General features: G+C 51.3%; 1 protein-coding gene across 2 annotated transcripts in view; it reads left to right on the top strand.

The window, feature by feature from the left end:
• Positions 1 to 14632, top strand: part of Usp10 (ubiquitin specific peptidase 10) — a 49461-nt gene extending 34829 nt beyond the window's left edge. For both annotated transcript variants that reach the window (XM_052166269.1, XM_052166268.1), the window contains exons 5-14: positions 2960 to 3051; positions 3538 to 3647; positions 4274 to 4329; positions 4549 to 4652; positions 7223 to 7322; positions 8729 to 8906; positions 9985 to 10150; positions 11523 to 11667; positions 13276 to 13341; positions 13661 to 14632. In XM_052166269.1, the coding sequence (XP_052022229.1) occupies positions 2960 to 3051; positions 3538 to 3647; positions 4274 to 4329; positions 4549 to 4652; positions 7223 to 7322; positions 8729 to 8906; positions 9985 to 10150; positions 11523 to 11667; positions 13276 to 13341; positions 13661 to 13848 (1205 nt within the window). In that variant the 3' untranslated portion in view covers positions 13849 to 14632. The remainder of the gene's footprint in view (positions 1 to 2959; positions 3052 to 3537; positions 3648 to 4273; positions 4330 to 4548; positions 4653 to 7222; positions 7323 to 8728; positions 8907 to 9984; positions 10151 to 11522; positions 11668 to 13275; positions 13342 to 13660) is intronic.
• The last annotated feature ends 374 nt before the right edge of the window (positions 14633 to 15006 follow it).

Below are 15006 nucleotides of genomic sequence, written 5' to 3'. Positions count from 1 at the left end.
CTGTAATTGTCACCAGGGTCAGAGACAAGGAGATCCTGGGAGCTTGCTGGGAAGCAGCCTAACCCTGAGGTGGAGCAACGGCAAAGGAAGTGCCAGTTTTAACCAGACAGGTCTGAGGGATGGGAGACACTCACTGTCTGTTTACTTCTGTTCCTCTAGTGCGTATTAGCCCTTTGTGGGTAGTGGGCTCAAGATTAGCATTTCTCTGTATAACCCTGGATGTCTTGGAACTCGTTCTGTTGACCAGGCTGGTCTCAAATTTAGAGATTTGCCTGCCTCTGCCTCTGCTTCTGCCTCCTGAGTGCTGGGACTGAAGGTGTGTGCCACCACTGCCCGCCTGTATTGGCCATTTTTAGTAGGAGTAACTGAATCAGGAAAACGGTAGAAGGAAACTTGAGGAACAAGGACCTGGTATACTGCAGGCTGGAGAAGGATTACTGTACACTGCTCTCATGAGTAATGCAGAAGATGCTCCAGGCTGACTGCTGGGACTCCTTGTGAGCACAGGTGGCCAGCAGGCTTGGGGCAGCAGTCTGAGGGGAAAGGACATAGAGAGTTCTCTTGAAATACTTACATTAGGGCTTTGTTTTCAAAGAAGTTTGAATAGAGGCTCTGAGGTGCTGAGCCATTTCTCCAGCCCCAAAAGAACAATAGAATAATTGTTAGGGAAGGAAAGATCTAGGCATCTCCTGTACTTGTCTGTAAAGAGTTACCCTGCGCCTGAGGATTCTCCCAGAAGGCAGCTGTTTGAGCAGCAGTCCTGCCTGCGGTCCTGTGTTCTGTGCCCCACGTCTGCTTGCCTGCAGGTGCTAAACAGACCACTGGGTGGTGCTAAGAGACAGGCTCATTGTCAAGGAAGGAAAATGGACCGTGTAGAAATCAGCCTTGAACTGGCCTCTCAGTTGGAAAGGAATTGTTTATAGCTGGCTTCAGATTGGATTGTGATCTCATGGCCAATGGGCTCTGCCAACTGTAGGAGCCCCCAGGCTCTTGAGATCACTCTGGTCCACAGAAGCTTGTTCTGGGCTTAGTGCAACCAGCTTACCCAGATCCTTTTGGAAAGGAATTAGCCGTGTCACATGTGGTGCTGGGCTCTATTGCACTGGTGCAGCACAAGCAGAACACTAGTCATTCGGTGCATTTTCTTTCATGTATGTGTGAATGAGTGTGCAGCCTTGCTGAAGACATCACGTGGTGTCAGAGGTCAGCTTTTAGGTCAGCCAACCTTCATCTGTTTTGTTTTTAAAGCAGCGTCTGTCATTTCTGCCACTTCACTGCACACTGTACCCAGGTCAGGTACCTGCAGGTTTGGGGAGATTCTCACTTTAGCCTGCTGTCTCTCTATAGGAATGCTGGGATTTGTTTGAAAGGGTGGGGGCAACTCCCTATCTGTAGCCCTGGAACTAACTTGCTGTGTAGTGATCGTGCACTCCTGATACCCACTTGCCTCTGCCTCCCAAGTGCTGGGATTATGGGCAAGCATCACACATGTCTCCCACTGTTTAAAATACGGATTTCCTGGCTCTCTTTTCTAAAGCGTGGATTTGAACTCAGGCCATTGGGCCTGCCCCTGCTCTTCATAGCTGTGGTAGCTCAGAACAGTGGGTGCAAGACGGGAAGGCTCATGTGAGTGAATCTCCGTGCCTGTCCCTGTTGTTTTTCTCCACTTCCTCCAGTGCCCGTGCCAAAGCAGGTGTGATGTCATGGTACCCAGTCCCTTCCACTTTCAACCACCCCAGGAAGGCTTTGCCTCTCACGCCACTAGGATAACAGAATTTTCTTCCCCCACCCCCAAGGTGGCCCTAACTTCTGGGCTAGTCGTCACACTGGCTCCCTCTTTTACCTACACCTCTGGCTTGCTTCTTCATATTGATACCATTAGTCTACACTCTGAACTTGAGGGGTGTGTGTGACCGTGGAAGTATTGGGGGGACTGCAGCACGCTGATGCCAAAGTGTAAGTCACCATTCATAGCGTTCATACTCCTGCTGTCCTTTCTGCTACTCCTGGTAGAGAGACCACCCCCCCCCCCCCCCCCCCGCGCCTGTTTTCTGACATCTCTGCATTCACCGCTCTCTGGGTGAGGCATGCTCTCCAGAGCCCTTTACTGCACCTGCAGTGTGTGGCGCTGGCCCTGGAGCAGGGCTGGTTGCAGCCATCCGAGTACACAGAACACCCTACTATGAAGTTGAATGTTGGGCAGCTCCAGGACTGGCAGGGGCTTGTCAGCGGGTCTTCTGTCCTAGATCTATAGACTCTTTACTAGGGGGTGGCGATCCCCACACCCTCCTCTCTCTGGATGCATTCTGGTCCTTCTCTGGAGTCTGTAATGGTTTATTTTCTCAAAAGATGAGCCATACAAAGTGACTCACAGTGCTTCCTCAGTTTACAGTTCTCTTAAGACTGGGAAAGGTGGTTTTCAGGGCTGTGTCAGGAGAGGAAACCCCGCTTCTGAATGGAGCAAGGAGTTAGTGTTCAGAACAGATGCAAGGCTGATCTCATTCCGATGGGAACCGTGACCCTTTCGAGCATCCACTGTGATCTGCCTGGTTTCCTGTGAGCCCCAGAGGGGCATTCCTGCCTGCTCCACAGTCCCTTTGAAGCTGGGACCCAGGAGACTTTGCTGCTGGTGAGGCATGCTGTCAGTCTTGGTGGGGAAGCCAGGGTCTTCCACATCTGCTCTGCTGCTAGCAATTGTGTCAGTGTTTCTGGCGGTGGAGCTTCCTGGCACAAACTGAGAAGATAATTGTAAATGTTGATGTTCAGAGGAAAATACCATTTTGAAAAGACAACCTACCTGTTTAGTAACAAGGCTGGTGCTCAGCTAGGTGCAGGGTTTCGGAGGACACGCTCTCCTGATGGAATCTCTCAGCATTTCAGAAACGCCCGTCTGTGTCTAGATTCCGGTGCTGCTGACTGCAGTGTTGTTAATGTCTTCATTTGCTTCTTCACTCTGCAGAGTTATTGGAGACTGTAACCCTAATACATAAGCCAGTGTCATTGCAACCCCGTGGGCTGATCAATAAAGGAAACTGGTGCTACATTAATGCCGTATCCTTCCTGGCTGCCAAACCCGTGTGCCTGGCCACCACCCACGCACAATCTCCTCCCTGCGTCCCCAGGCTGCTGGGCTGCACTCTGAACACCAAGACTGGGCCAAGACTCCGTCTGCCTGCCTCGTAGTCGGTGGTAGTCTGGAGCCCCTCCACTCCACCCTCTGTCTGAGGATTGATCTGTTGACTTGTGAAGGCTAGAATCAGGCACGTTCTGTTCTCATTGGAGTGGTTGTAGATAGTAGGACAGAAGGGCCACACAGAACTGGAGGCTTCGCTCTAACTAGCAGGGGCATTTTGCCCAGCTAGGCTCTTGAATGTCATGTGGCCATTCAGAGGCAGCTGTCTTATTTGGTTTATTTCTCTTTGTTGTTTACATATCCAAGTAGTTGAGTGTCCTTGGCTTATCTCCTTTTTATGTGCCTTTAGAAAAGTTTGCCATATCCGTTTCATTTCCTTTACACTTCCTTACTGCGACATTTAGACCCTGCAGGCATTGGTGGCTTGCCCTCCGATGTACCACCTGATGAAGTTCATTCCTCTGTACTCAAAAGTGCAAAGGCCTTGCACATCAACGCCCATGATAGATAGCTTGTAAGTAAAGTTCTCAAACACATGCCAGTGGTTGGGGGCTGTCCCTATGGTGATGGGAACTTGAGCAGTTTGGCAAAGCAGGTGCTCCCGGGGCCAAGTCCAGCTTCCAGTTCTTGATTGGCTACAGATGAGTGCTCCAATGTCTCCACGCCCTGCTTTTAAGGGTCTGTGGACAAGTGTTTTGCCTGCACCTATGTAAGTGCCCACGTGTGCAGTGCCCATGGCGGTCAGAAGACTTTGGATCCCTTGGACCTGGAGTTTACAGCTAGGTGTGAGCTGCCAGTGGGTGTTGAGAACTGAACCCTGGTCCGTTGGCAAGAGCAATGAGTCTCTGGATTACCAGACCACCCCTCCAGCCTCTGGGATTTAATTTTAAAGGGAGATGCTGCTGTTGGGGTTTTCTATGAAGTTGACCTGGAATACAACTGGAGAGTGTGCTCCACTTCAGATTCAGCAGGAAACCCTGTACTGTTCTGTTACCTGCTTAAAATGCCATTTGGAAATGGTCCCGCAGTGTGTGTGGATTTTAACAAAAGAGCCCATGGTGCTGTTCGAGCTGCTGGTTAGCGTGCTGCCGTGCGCAGGCCTGCTCCTAACATGTGCTCCACTTCACTCTCTCCATCTAGCGTTCGGCTCATGAATGAGTTCACTAATATGCCAGTACCTCCCAAACCCCGCCAAGGTGAGTCAGAGCTCCCAGCTGGGACACTTTGTCATTGGGAGGTGGGATATTTGGAACCGTGGAATGGGGGACCCAGCGTGTGGTAAATATGGTAAATATGGAAAGAAAGTATCTGCTTAAATCTAGGTGTTTTCCCAGTGTGAAAGGAGTTTGGGTGGCTTGGCTTTCTCCTTTATTTTTCCTTTAGTTACCAGAATCTTCTGTCTGTCTTCCTTGCAGCTCTCGGGGATAAAATCGTGAGAGATATCCGCCCAGGAGCCGCCTTTGAACCCACATACATTTACAGACTCCTGACCGTCATCAAGTCCAGCCTGTCTGAAAAGGTCTGGGGTGCTCTGGGGTAGCTGTAGAAAGTGCTCCCACGTACTGGGAGTTTTAGAGCATAGGGAGCTAAGGCAAGAGGATCTCTGGGAATTCAAGCCGAGCCTGGAGCACTGTCAGCGGCAGTGTGTGTGTGCCACATGTGTGTGTGTTCCACATGTGTGTGACACGTGCTGTTAGTTGATGTGAGGACTGGGGGAGGTTTAGGGTGGAGTCACTCAATGATAGTGCGCCAGCTACCCACATTTAACAGCATCGAGAACCAAGGATGGAGTCTGTCTAGCTCTGCCAGCGTGGGAATCCACGGCTGATGGGCGGAGCCGGCTTCCGAGTCTGGCTCTTGTTGCTCCTCTGTTCTTGGGTAGAGGGGGATCCCTCCTGGTCCCGAGTGCTCAGCCTCCACCTTAGTCACGCTCAGGCTACCGCAGCGACTCCACCGGCTTGGCCACCGCCGCTTGGTTTTTCCAAGAATACTGCGTAGCATGTTACTGAGTGCAGGTGAGCCAGGAGGCCTCACAGTGGCCCTGAGAGCTGAGAGTGACCGCCGCATGGTCTAGAGCTCTGTACCGCTGGATTTGTGTGTCAACGTGACACAGGCTGGAGTTACCACAGAGAAAGGAGCTTCAGGTGAGGAGATGCCTCCCTGAGATCCAGCAGTAAGGCATTTCCTCAATTAGTGATCAAGGGGGTGGCAGGGCTTGTGGGTGGTGCCATCCCAGGGCTGGTGCTCCTGGGCTCTATAAGAGAGCAGGCTGAGCAAGCCAGGGGAAGCAAGTCAGTAAGAAACGTCCCTCCATGGCCTCTGCATCTTCTCCTGCTTCCTGACCTGCCTGAGTTCCAGTCCTGACTTTCTTTAGTGATGAATAGCAATGTGGAAATGTAAGCTGAATAAACCCTTTCCTCCCCAACTTGCTTCTTGGTCATGATGTTTCTGTGGGAATAGAAACCCTGACCAAGACAAGTATGCAGCTGGTCTTCCCAGTTCCAAGTCTAATGCATTGGCATGAGCAGTGCAACTGCAGGTGCAGGAAGCTTACCAAGACGGGAAAAACACTAAGAAAATGCCATTTAAATGGATAGTCTGGAAGCTGTATTGCTTTAAATTCCTTCCTTCTTTCCTTCCTTCCTAATTCCTTCCTTCCTTCCTTATCTAGTGCTAGGATATAAAAGCCTGTGCCACACCACCCTACTAGCCTTGATTTTTTTAAAAATGCCGGTGATACAGCTTTTTTTGTCTTGGAGTTTCACTTCCCACTACTTGGGATCCCGGGTTCTAGGGATGCCTCCCGAGGGTGGGGATTAGAAGCACAACCAAGCAACCAGAAGAGAAGTGTAACAACAGTGTGCAGATGCAGTGGACCTGGAGGAGGCCCCGGGCCAGCGGAGCAGAGGTGGAGGACATCCAGGGACCTTCTCGATCCATGGAAACTTTCACTAGCGTTGAGTGGAGCTGCTGTCTAAGCAAGCTTGGTCATTTCCTAGCAGGAGCTGGGCAGCTGCTGTGTAGTGGGCATAGTACTGCAGCAGACATCAGAATGTCAGACATGCCCCCGGTGCCTTCAGCATTGTATGGTGGCCCGTGTGGGTGGTAGAGGGACTCTTGGAGCTCCTTAGGAACTGCATTACAGCTCAGGATTCCAGATGCCTGGGAGGAAAGAGCACTAAAACACAGCGCTGCTTGGCTTACAGAGTTAAACTCAGTCATAGACACAGTTCCTTATCCAGTCTGAAGTCCCAGTTCTCAGATCCCAGCCAAGGCCACCCTGGCAAGCAGGCCTTTCCTGGGATTGCAGTTCCGTGCCTGCCACGTGACTCCTGCTGCACCATGCTCTGTGTCCTTGCATGTGTGTATAGGGGTCTTATTATGCTGTGCAGGGAACTGTGTCCATGCGGAATAAGCGGGAGCTCGCAGGTGGCCCTGAGCACTAACTCATAGCCCGTCTCAGTAAGTTGCCTCCATTGGCTTTGAGCTGGGCAGAATTTGGAGGCCCCAGGCAGATGGTAGCTGGTGTAGCTGGTGACTACTATCTATCTCCAGCCCCGTGTAGCTGGTGATTCCTTTGCTGGTGGAGAGTGTGTCTACGTCAGCTGATCACGTGGAGCTGTAGCTTCACTTGTAGTCTCTCTTGTGACTGGAGTCCTCTCCGGTGGTTCCTGTCCAGAGTGTAGATGCTGTGGGGCTGACAGAGAGCTGCGTGTGTGGTGACTCAGCTGGTGTTCGGAACAGGGCTATTTTTTTACAGCACCTTTAAAATAGTCATTTTATTTATTTATTTTGAGACTGTGTTTCACTTCGTAGCCCTGACTGGTAGACCAGGCTGACCTGGAACTCACAGAGATCTCTCTGCCTCTGCCTCCCGAATGCTGGGAACCAGTGTATGCACCATTTAAGCTATAAAGTAGTATAAAGGAGTTTAGGTTACAAAAATAAACTATTGAACATTCATGGCAAGTCTGGGATTTGGGTATGCTGGTCTGGAACATTCCTAAGGTGTAGTTTGCTCTAGGTGCTGGGGGTTCTGCAGGCCTTACTCCAGCCAGTTGGAACTAATGCCACCGAGTGTGTCCTCAGGGCCGACAGGAGGACGCCGAGGAGTACCTGGGCTTCATCCTCAATGGACTCCATGAGGAGATGCTGAGCCTGAAGAAGCTCCTGTCACCCACACATGAAAGTAGGTTCTCTGGGTGAGACTGTGCCTGGCAGCAGCTTAAGGAAAAGTCGCATGTCTGTGCCATAGATACATTTGCATGCACATGCACATGTGCATACACATGCAGGCATGCACACCCGTCAGACATCTCCTGTCCATCAACAGTGCATTAAAAAACAGCTATTTTTCTTATGTTACCTAGTATAGCTAACAAAGTCCGGCTTGGATAACTGAAATGTATCAAGCTCAGGGACTCTTGCTTCAACTTTGGCTGGAGAGAGATTGAGGCCGTAGTTGCTGTTCTGTTGCTGTGGCGAAGCAGTGGATGGAAGCGTTTGCTCTGGCTTAGGGTTCTAGGGGGTAGAGTCCGCCACAGCGGAGGGCATACTGGCGAGGGCACATTTCACCCCTGCACAGGGAGCAGAGTGCACAGAGCATGGAGCCCTCGGAAGCTAGCTTCCGCCAGCCCGCCTCTACTGCCCCCAGGGTCCCTGTCCTTCCTAACAGTGCCACCGCCTGAGAACAAGTTCCATGGGCCCTTAAAAAACACGTGCCAGAGGGCCCGGTGTGCGTGAGCTCACTCCACAGTGCTCTTTTGCCTTCGGATGGGGAGTTGGACAAACAGTTGTGTCATTGTCCTGAGCTGAAAGCAGTATCTTGAGGAAGAAGCCCCTCCTCTCAGGCCTCTACTACAGCGTCTTCAAATGGTTCCCGTTGACTTTGGTGTTTCAGACAAGGTCTTTCTCTAAGCTCGGGGTGGCCTGGAACTCTTAGTCTTAGTCTTTGTGCCCCAGCCTGTCTCAGTACCCTGCCAGTACTTGGTGCCCACCACAGTGCTCCCTGCTGCGCAGTGTCCGAGCAGCCTTCTGCTTTAGTTGCTTACTGTGACATCAGGTGTAGAGCATAACTAGATCTTTTTATGTGTGTGGATTTGCTAGACAGGGTTTCTCTAGCACTGTTTGTCCTGGACCTCACTCTGTAGTTCAGGCTGGCCTAGAGCTCGAAAATCTGCCTGCCTCTGCCTCCCAAGTGCTGGGATCACAGGCGTGCGCTACCACTGCTTGTCCACCTGTTTTGGTTTTGGGGTTTTTGCTTATTTTTTTTTTTTGTTGGTTTTTTTGTTGTTATTTTGGTCCTGTGTGTGTGTGTGTACGTGTGTGCGTGCGTGTGTGTGTATGTACGTGTACTAGAGAGTTCTGAGGAAAAGTGAAGGTCAGGAAAATTTGAAGGAGTCAGTTCTCTTCATCACATGGTCCCAGGAATCAGACTCCTGCTGTCAGGCCCAGGGAGCATGGCCCCACCCACTGACCCTCTCCCCTGGCCCCTGGGAATCTGTTTAGCCAGTTCTTATGTAGAGAATGTGTGCGAGCTTGCTTGGATATTTTGCTCTTGAAAATAGTGTCCTCAGCCAGCCCTCTTCTTTTCAGAGCACTCTGTTTCCAATGGGCCCGGAAGTCACCTGATGGAGGATGAGGAGCTGGAAGACGTGGGTGAGGGCAGCGAGGATGAGTGGGAGCAAGTGGGCCCCAAGAACAAGTCGTCCGTCACTCGGCAAGCGGAGTTCATCCAGACACCCATCACGGGCATTTTCGGTGGGCACATCAGGTCTGTGCTCTCCCATGGTCCCACGGGGCCTCGAGGTGTGAGTGTCTGGGTCCCTCCTGCCATCTGCCGTGCCTGCTTCTCACTTGCTGTCATGCGCTGATCCCAGGGGTTGTGCATCTCAGTCCTCCAGGGACTCTGGCCCATCACCCTGCAGTCAGGTTTCTCCCTATAGTCTTGGCTGTCCTGGAACTAACTCAATAGCCGAGGCTGGCCTTGAACTCAGAGACCCCTGAGAGCTGGGATCAAAGGCGTGTGACTCCACTGCCTGGCTTTACTTCAGTGATGTTTTTCAACTTCCTTTTGGGAACCCAAGGAGGAAGGCTGGGGCATTAGACCCCAGACTGGAAGGATCTCAGCTGGGTGTCACATTTGTCCCAGCAGCCAGAGTCCCCTCCCACTAGCTCTGCTTTGCTCATAAACTGGGACACCAGGCTGCACAAACAAGAGCCCTTGTGGAATCTCAGCGTGTTCCCTGGATGAGGTTAGACAAGAGATGAGACACACTTATGGGTTTTATTCAGCAGAATTTATAAAAGAAAGAAGAAGAAAAACAACTAAGAAAACGAGGTTGAGTTGGCACCTTATCCTCGAGACTGTTTTCCAAGATTGCTAGCATGGTCCTTATTATCCTTGCCCCCCCCCCCCACCCCCATTTTTATAGAGGGAGAACAGCACTTAAAAGTCCTGCTCCCCTGTCCTCCCAACACGCACACACATGCACACACACGTCTCACGAGAACCAGCTATGACACCTTTAAACACCCCCACCCCACTGCACTTGTGTTTGTAACCTGGCCCTTGCCGTGCTCTGGTTTACAAGCGGAGGATTTGGAGGTTGAAACATCTGAGCCGAGCTGGGAAAATAAGTGCACAGCTCAGTTGCTAATCACAGAGGCTGGTAGTCAGCGGAGTTATTTTTAAATTCAGGGTGGTTTTGGCTGTTCTGTTGTCTCTGGTCCTGTGACACTAAATAAACTTGTTTGAGTATTTATTCCTTCTCTGTTAGTTAATTTTAAGGGAAAGTGACAGAGAGTGGCCTCTAACTTTTTGTCTGTTTATTTTCAATTGCGATTCTTAGGTCTGTGGTTTACCAGCAGAGTTCTAAGGAGTCCGCCACTCTGCAGCCATTTTTCACGCTGCAGTTGGATATCCAGTCTGACAAGATTCGCACAGTCCAGGATGCGTTGGAAAGCCTGGTGGCCAGAGAGTCTGTCCAAGGTTACACCACCAAAACCAAGCAGGAGGTGCGTTCACAGCTGGCCAGGAACCTTCTAGATGCTCTGACAGAACAGAACTAAGCTGAGGGAAGCTGACGGGTCTGCTCTCATGCAGTTGGTGTACTGAGAAGCCACGGGTTTTCAGGAGGGAGTAGTTGAAGCACATGGACCCCCAGCTGTGACTCTGGCTCTTGTGACCTGAGGGAATGTCTCTCTTCTGCCCTTGAGCCTGCTCTGTGTCTCATGTCTTCTAATCCTGGTATCTGCAGCCAGTCTACCTCCAGCAGAGGAGTTAGGATGGGAGGGAGTTCCAGGCACATCTGTATTGCAAAAGTATAGATAGATCATCAGGAGCAGACAGACAGTTGAGATGCATACTGCTCTTTGATGTGATGATGAGGCCCGTCTTGAGTATGAATCCTGGGCAGTCCTGAGAGGGCCTGTTACCTGTGGAGAGGCTGGCGTCGGCTCTGCCCTTGCGGCCCTCTTCTCAGTCTTTGTAGATGTGGCATTGCGGTCTCGAGGCAAGATGAATGCTGGCTAGTTAGCGTGGCACTTTTCTGAAGAGTTGTTGGTATTGGAAAGCTGTAAACATTCAGTGGTGTGTAGAGGCTGCAAGGTTAAGTAAGAGAGCCCAGCTCAGACCTGTCATCAGAAATGTCCTTCTGTGACCCGTGCACTGAGGAGAGAAGGGTGAGGACACCCCAGCCTCAGCGACCTCTGAGGCCTGCTCTGGGCGGGCGGCCGTGCCACACTCTGGGGACCCGCAGAAGGAAGGTCTCCACCGTATAGTCTGCCTCGGCCCTGGTGGTTGGTTTTGTTCACAAACGTGGTGGAGCCAGGGCCGGAAGCCTGCCTGCGGGCTCAGCCTGTGTCTGTAGGTGGCTGTCTCTAGCTTATTACCTAAATTCTCTTTCTTTTCAAGTAAATAATAGGGCTTTGAGGAAAGGAGTGAGCAACTGAAGATAACATTTGGTGGAGAAAACCAAAAGACCCCAACAGCAGGCACGGCCTGGAACAGTTGCCGGTGGGCAGAGGCACACTCTCCCGACTTACACACTCCATTAAGTTTTACTGTCAGTGCTGCTCAGGGATCTGTGAAAGCACTAAATGGACCGGAAATGAGTGACAGGACCGGGAAATGAGTGACAGGACACTAGGAGTGGGGCTTTAGAATGACTTGACTTGAAACGTGTGTTTGTGAATGAGATGAAGAGGCAGGCTGGCGCACGCCCACTCCAGTGAGTTCCTAGCCAGCGTGTCACTCTAGAGCCACAGTCTTCACTTGGATGGGCTTTGTTGTGGGTGTCCATAGGGGTGCAGGTGTGGCTAGGGCCGGGGAGCCCCACAGGGTGCTGCTGCAGCTAGGCAGGCCCGTGACACGGCTGCTTTGTCCCAGGTTGAAGTCAGCCGCAGAGTGACTCTGGAGAAGCTCCCCCCTGTGCTCGTGCTCCACCTGAAGCGCTTCGTCTATGAGAAGACAGGTGGCTGCCAGAAGCTGGTCAAGAACGTCGACTACCCCGTGGACCTGGAGATCAGCAGAGGTAATGGCGGCTCATGCCTGCTGCAGCCCTGCAGCCCCAGGAGCCTGTCACCACCCCGTCACCAGTGAGATACTTAGTGAGGAGTCTCTTTGTTTTAAATGTATTGACATTTGCAGATATCTGTACTGAAATGCTCATTAAGGTGGTTTGCTTGTATGTACAAGTGTGCACTGTGTGCTTGCCTGGTGCTGGCAGAGGCCCAGAGAGGGCATTGGGTCCCCTGAGGTTGGAGTTATGTACAAGGCTGTCAGCCAACATGTTGGTGCTGGGAATCAAGCCCAGGTCCTCTGAAAGGTTAGCCAGGAGTCTTAAAACTTCCGGGCCCTCTATCCGGCTCCCCCTAGTTTGCTTTATGTTTTATTTTCATTTTAAGGCAGGGTCTCAGTATGAAGTGCTGACTGGCTCAGTACATAAACCATGCTGGCCATGAACTCTTTTCTTTTCTTTTTTCTTTTTTCTTTTTTCTTTTTCTTTTCTTTTGAGACAGGGTTTCTCTGTAGCCCAGGCTGTCCTGGAACTCACTGTGTAGACCAGGCTGGCCTCGAACTCAGAAATCTTCCTGCCTCTGCCTCCCAAGTGCTGAGATTAAAGGCATGCGTCACCACTGCCCAGCTTGGCCAGGAACTCTTACTGCAGTGATTTGCCTGGTGCAGATAGAAACAAAATGTGTTGTAACTAAATCAGAAAGCAGCAAAAGAGCACCTGGTGCTGGCAGGGCCTGTCCTCTACCCCTACAGCAACTGGTGCCTGTGCAGAAACGTACTGGCTACTGCTCTCCACGGACTCAGCAACAGTTGCAATACACACCACCCTGGTCCCCACCCCACCCCACCCCGAGAACAGTCAATGCTATAAATGCAGGTTGAAGGAAACCTAGTTTTTTAATAGGTGTGTGTGATGTGATGTGGTGTGTGTGTGTGTGTGTGTGTGTGTGTGTGGTGTATGTATGTAGGCATGCATGTCAGAGCACATGTGTTGGCAGGAGGTGCGAGCTCACCTTTTATGTCCCGGCTTTTTTGTTTGTTTGTTTTGTTTTTTTGGATTTGGTTTTTTTTGAGACCATAGAGTTTCTCTATGTAGCCCTGGCTGTCCTAGAACTCACTCTGTAGACCCAGGCTGGCCTTGAACTCAGAAATCCCAGAGTGCTGGGATCACAGGCGTGCGTTACCACTGCCTGGCTACGTCCTGGTTTTCATGTAGAAATCAGAAGTCACCTTGCAGGAGTTGGTTCTCTCTGTCCACCATGGGGCTGACCTCCTTAGATGGTGCTAGAGTTTGGCAAGGCCAGGCTGTCCACAGAGTAGAGTCACAGGAAACAAGAAGTCAGCAGTCTCTTTGCTCTGCTCTTGGAGAGGGATTCTCCTGGGTCTGGTCGTCCTCTGTCCCAGCATTGCATACCCTTATCCCTGTCTCCCAGTCTGTCCGGAGCTGGTGTGCGCTTGCCTCTGTCCGGTGGCTGTCAGCCCCTTCAGGTTCAGTTCTGACAGCTCTGGGCCACCCCTGCTCTGACCCTCCAAGTGGGGGGTGTGTTTTTCGGGGGACCCTGTCAGCATCCAGTGCTGCTGCTCTGTGAAGGCTTTGTTGAAGTGTTGCTATTTTGTTTTTCAGAACTACTTTCTCCAGGCGTCAAAAATAAAAATTTTAAATGCCACAGAACCTATAGGCTGTTTGCAGGTGAGTGTTTACCCCGCCACTCAAAACACGGTGAACAAAGAGTCTGTAAGGGGCCAGGGACTGCTGTCCTGGGCACACCCACACCCACAGAGACCGAGCGTCCTAGGAGAGCCTGATTATCTGGAGAGTGTTCAGGACCATCTCTGCCTTGAATTGTGGCTGACATGAGAGGGGGGTCTTACCGTGTGAGTGTCCGTCAGAGTCAGTGGCCTGCAGGCCCTAGTGGAGCCACCTCCCTTTGGAACAGTCAAGTGGGGGTCTGTGGCAGTGGGGTGAGGACTTTTCTCACAGGTTGCCTGCTTTTTTTGCTGTCTTCCAGTGGTCTACCATCATGGCAACAGTGCTACAGGCGGCCACTACACTACAGATGTCTTCCAGATTGGGCTTAATGGCTGGCTGCGAATTGATGACCAAACGGTCAAGGTCATTAACCAGTACCAGGTGGTGAAACCGACTGCTGACCGCACAGCCTACCTCCTGTATTACCGCCGTGTGGACCTGCTGTAACCGTGCCCGTGTGCCCGTGTGCCTGACGCTGCTTCCTACGACTCCCACTCACTCACTACCGCCTCTCCAGTGCTCTGTAGAGAGACTCCTCCCTCTGCGCCCGTGGGCTTGGATGAAGATGCCTGGGGTCTGCACAGTGCGCGCGGCTCACGCTGACTCTGACGGCAAAGACTGGACTGTTGCCTGAGCAAGGACACACGAGCTGCCGCTTCTGAAGAACCACGGTCCCTGAGTGGAGGCGGTGGCTCGCACTGTGTCCCGTCTGATTGCAGTGGAGTAAGTCCCACACCAGCAGCTCTTGTAAATTTGTGAAAATGAATTTTATCTTTCCTTAAAAAAATAATTTTTTTAATTCATCACACTTTCCTCCTTTGCCCTTTAGTTTTTGATAAATGACAAAAAATGAGCCAGTTATCAGAGATGATAGCTCTTACTTCAAAAGGAAATAAATACAAAAAATAGGTTGCTGGTTCCTAACAGGAAACACATTTTAATGATTGCGAGAGGGAAACTGCTGACTTAGACACAGCCGGTCAGACATGTGGGTAGACGTCAGGCCGCAGAGGTGGGCGATTGTAACTTTATTAGCATGAAAAGATTTCAAATCGCATTCATGCTGTGTACACATGAACGGTGGGCAAAACGATGGACTGACATTTCTGTGTCTGCTGTGTAATCTGCCACGCCTCTCTGATGCCGTGTCCCTCATGTACACAGTGTAGTGATTCCTAGGAGTATAAAGTTGTCACCCGTCAATAAAAATCACAAAGTTGGTTTAAAGCCATGTCTCTTGGTGTGATCAGCCTCTGGGTTTCTCACACCTCTTCCTCACACCTTCCGTTTGATGAGCTTCCTGTAGGAGAGCAGGTGAGTCCTGCCCCGCGCATCCCCTCACCCCAGTACTGTTGCGGTCCGTGTTGTCCTCAGAAATAACGGTGGTGTTGGAACTCTGTCTGAAGACCTTTGACAGTGAACAGCGATGCAGTGAGTCCAGTGCAGTGCACGGGCACCGTCAGCGAGCGAGCGATGTTTGCTGCTCTGTTTGCCACCTTGCTGTCACTCTGCTCCTTTTCCTGTGGCCCGTGTCAAAGGGCAGAGTGCTCAATGTAACCCTTTCCTGATTGGGCTGCTGTTCAGATACTCTTTAGACATCAGCTG

This window comes from Apodemus sylvaticus, chromosome 21 (assembly GCF_947179515.1).
Source record: "Apodemus sylvaticus chromosome 21, mApoSyl1.1, whole genome shotgun sequence".
Taxonomy (NCBI): Eukaryota; Metazoa; Chordata; class Mammalia; order Rodentia; family Muridae; genus Apodemus; species Apodemus sylvaticus.
The sequence above is the reverse complement of the archived record's forward strand: the minus strand, read 5'-3'. Positions and strand labels throughout refer to the sequence as shown.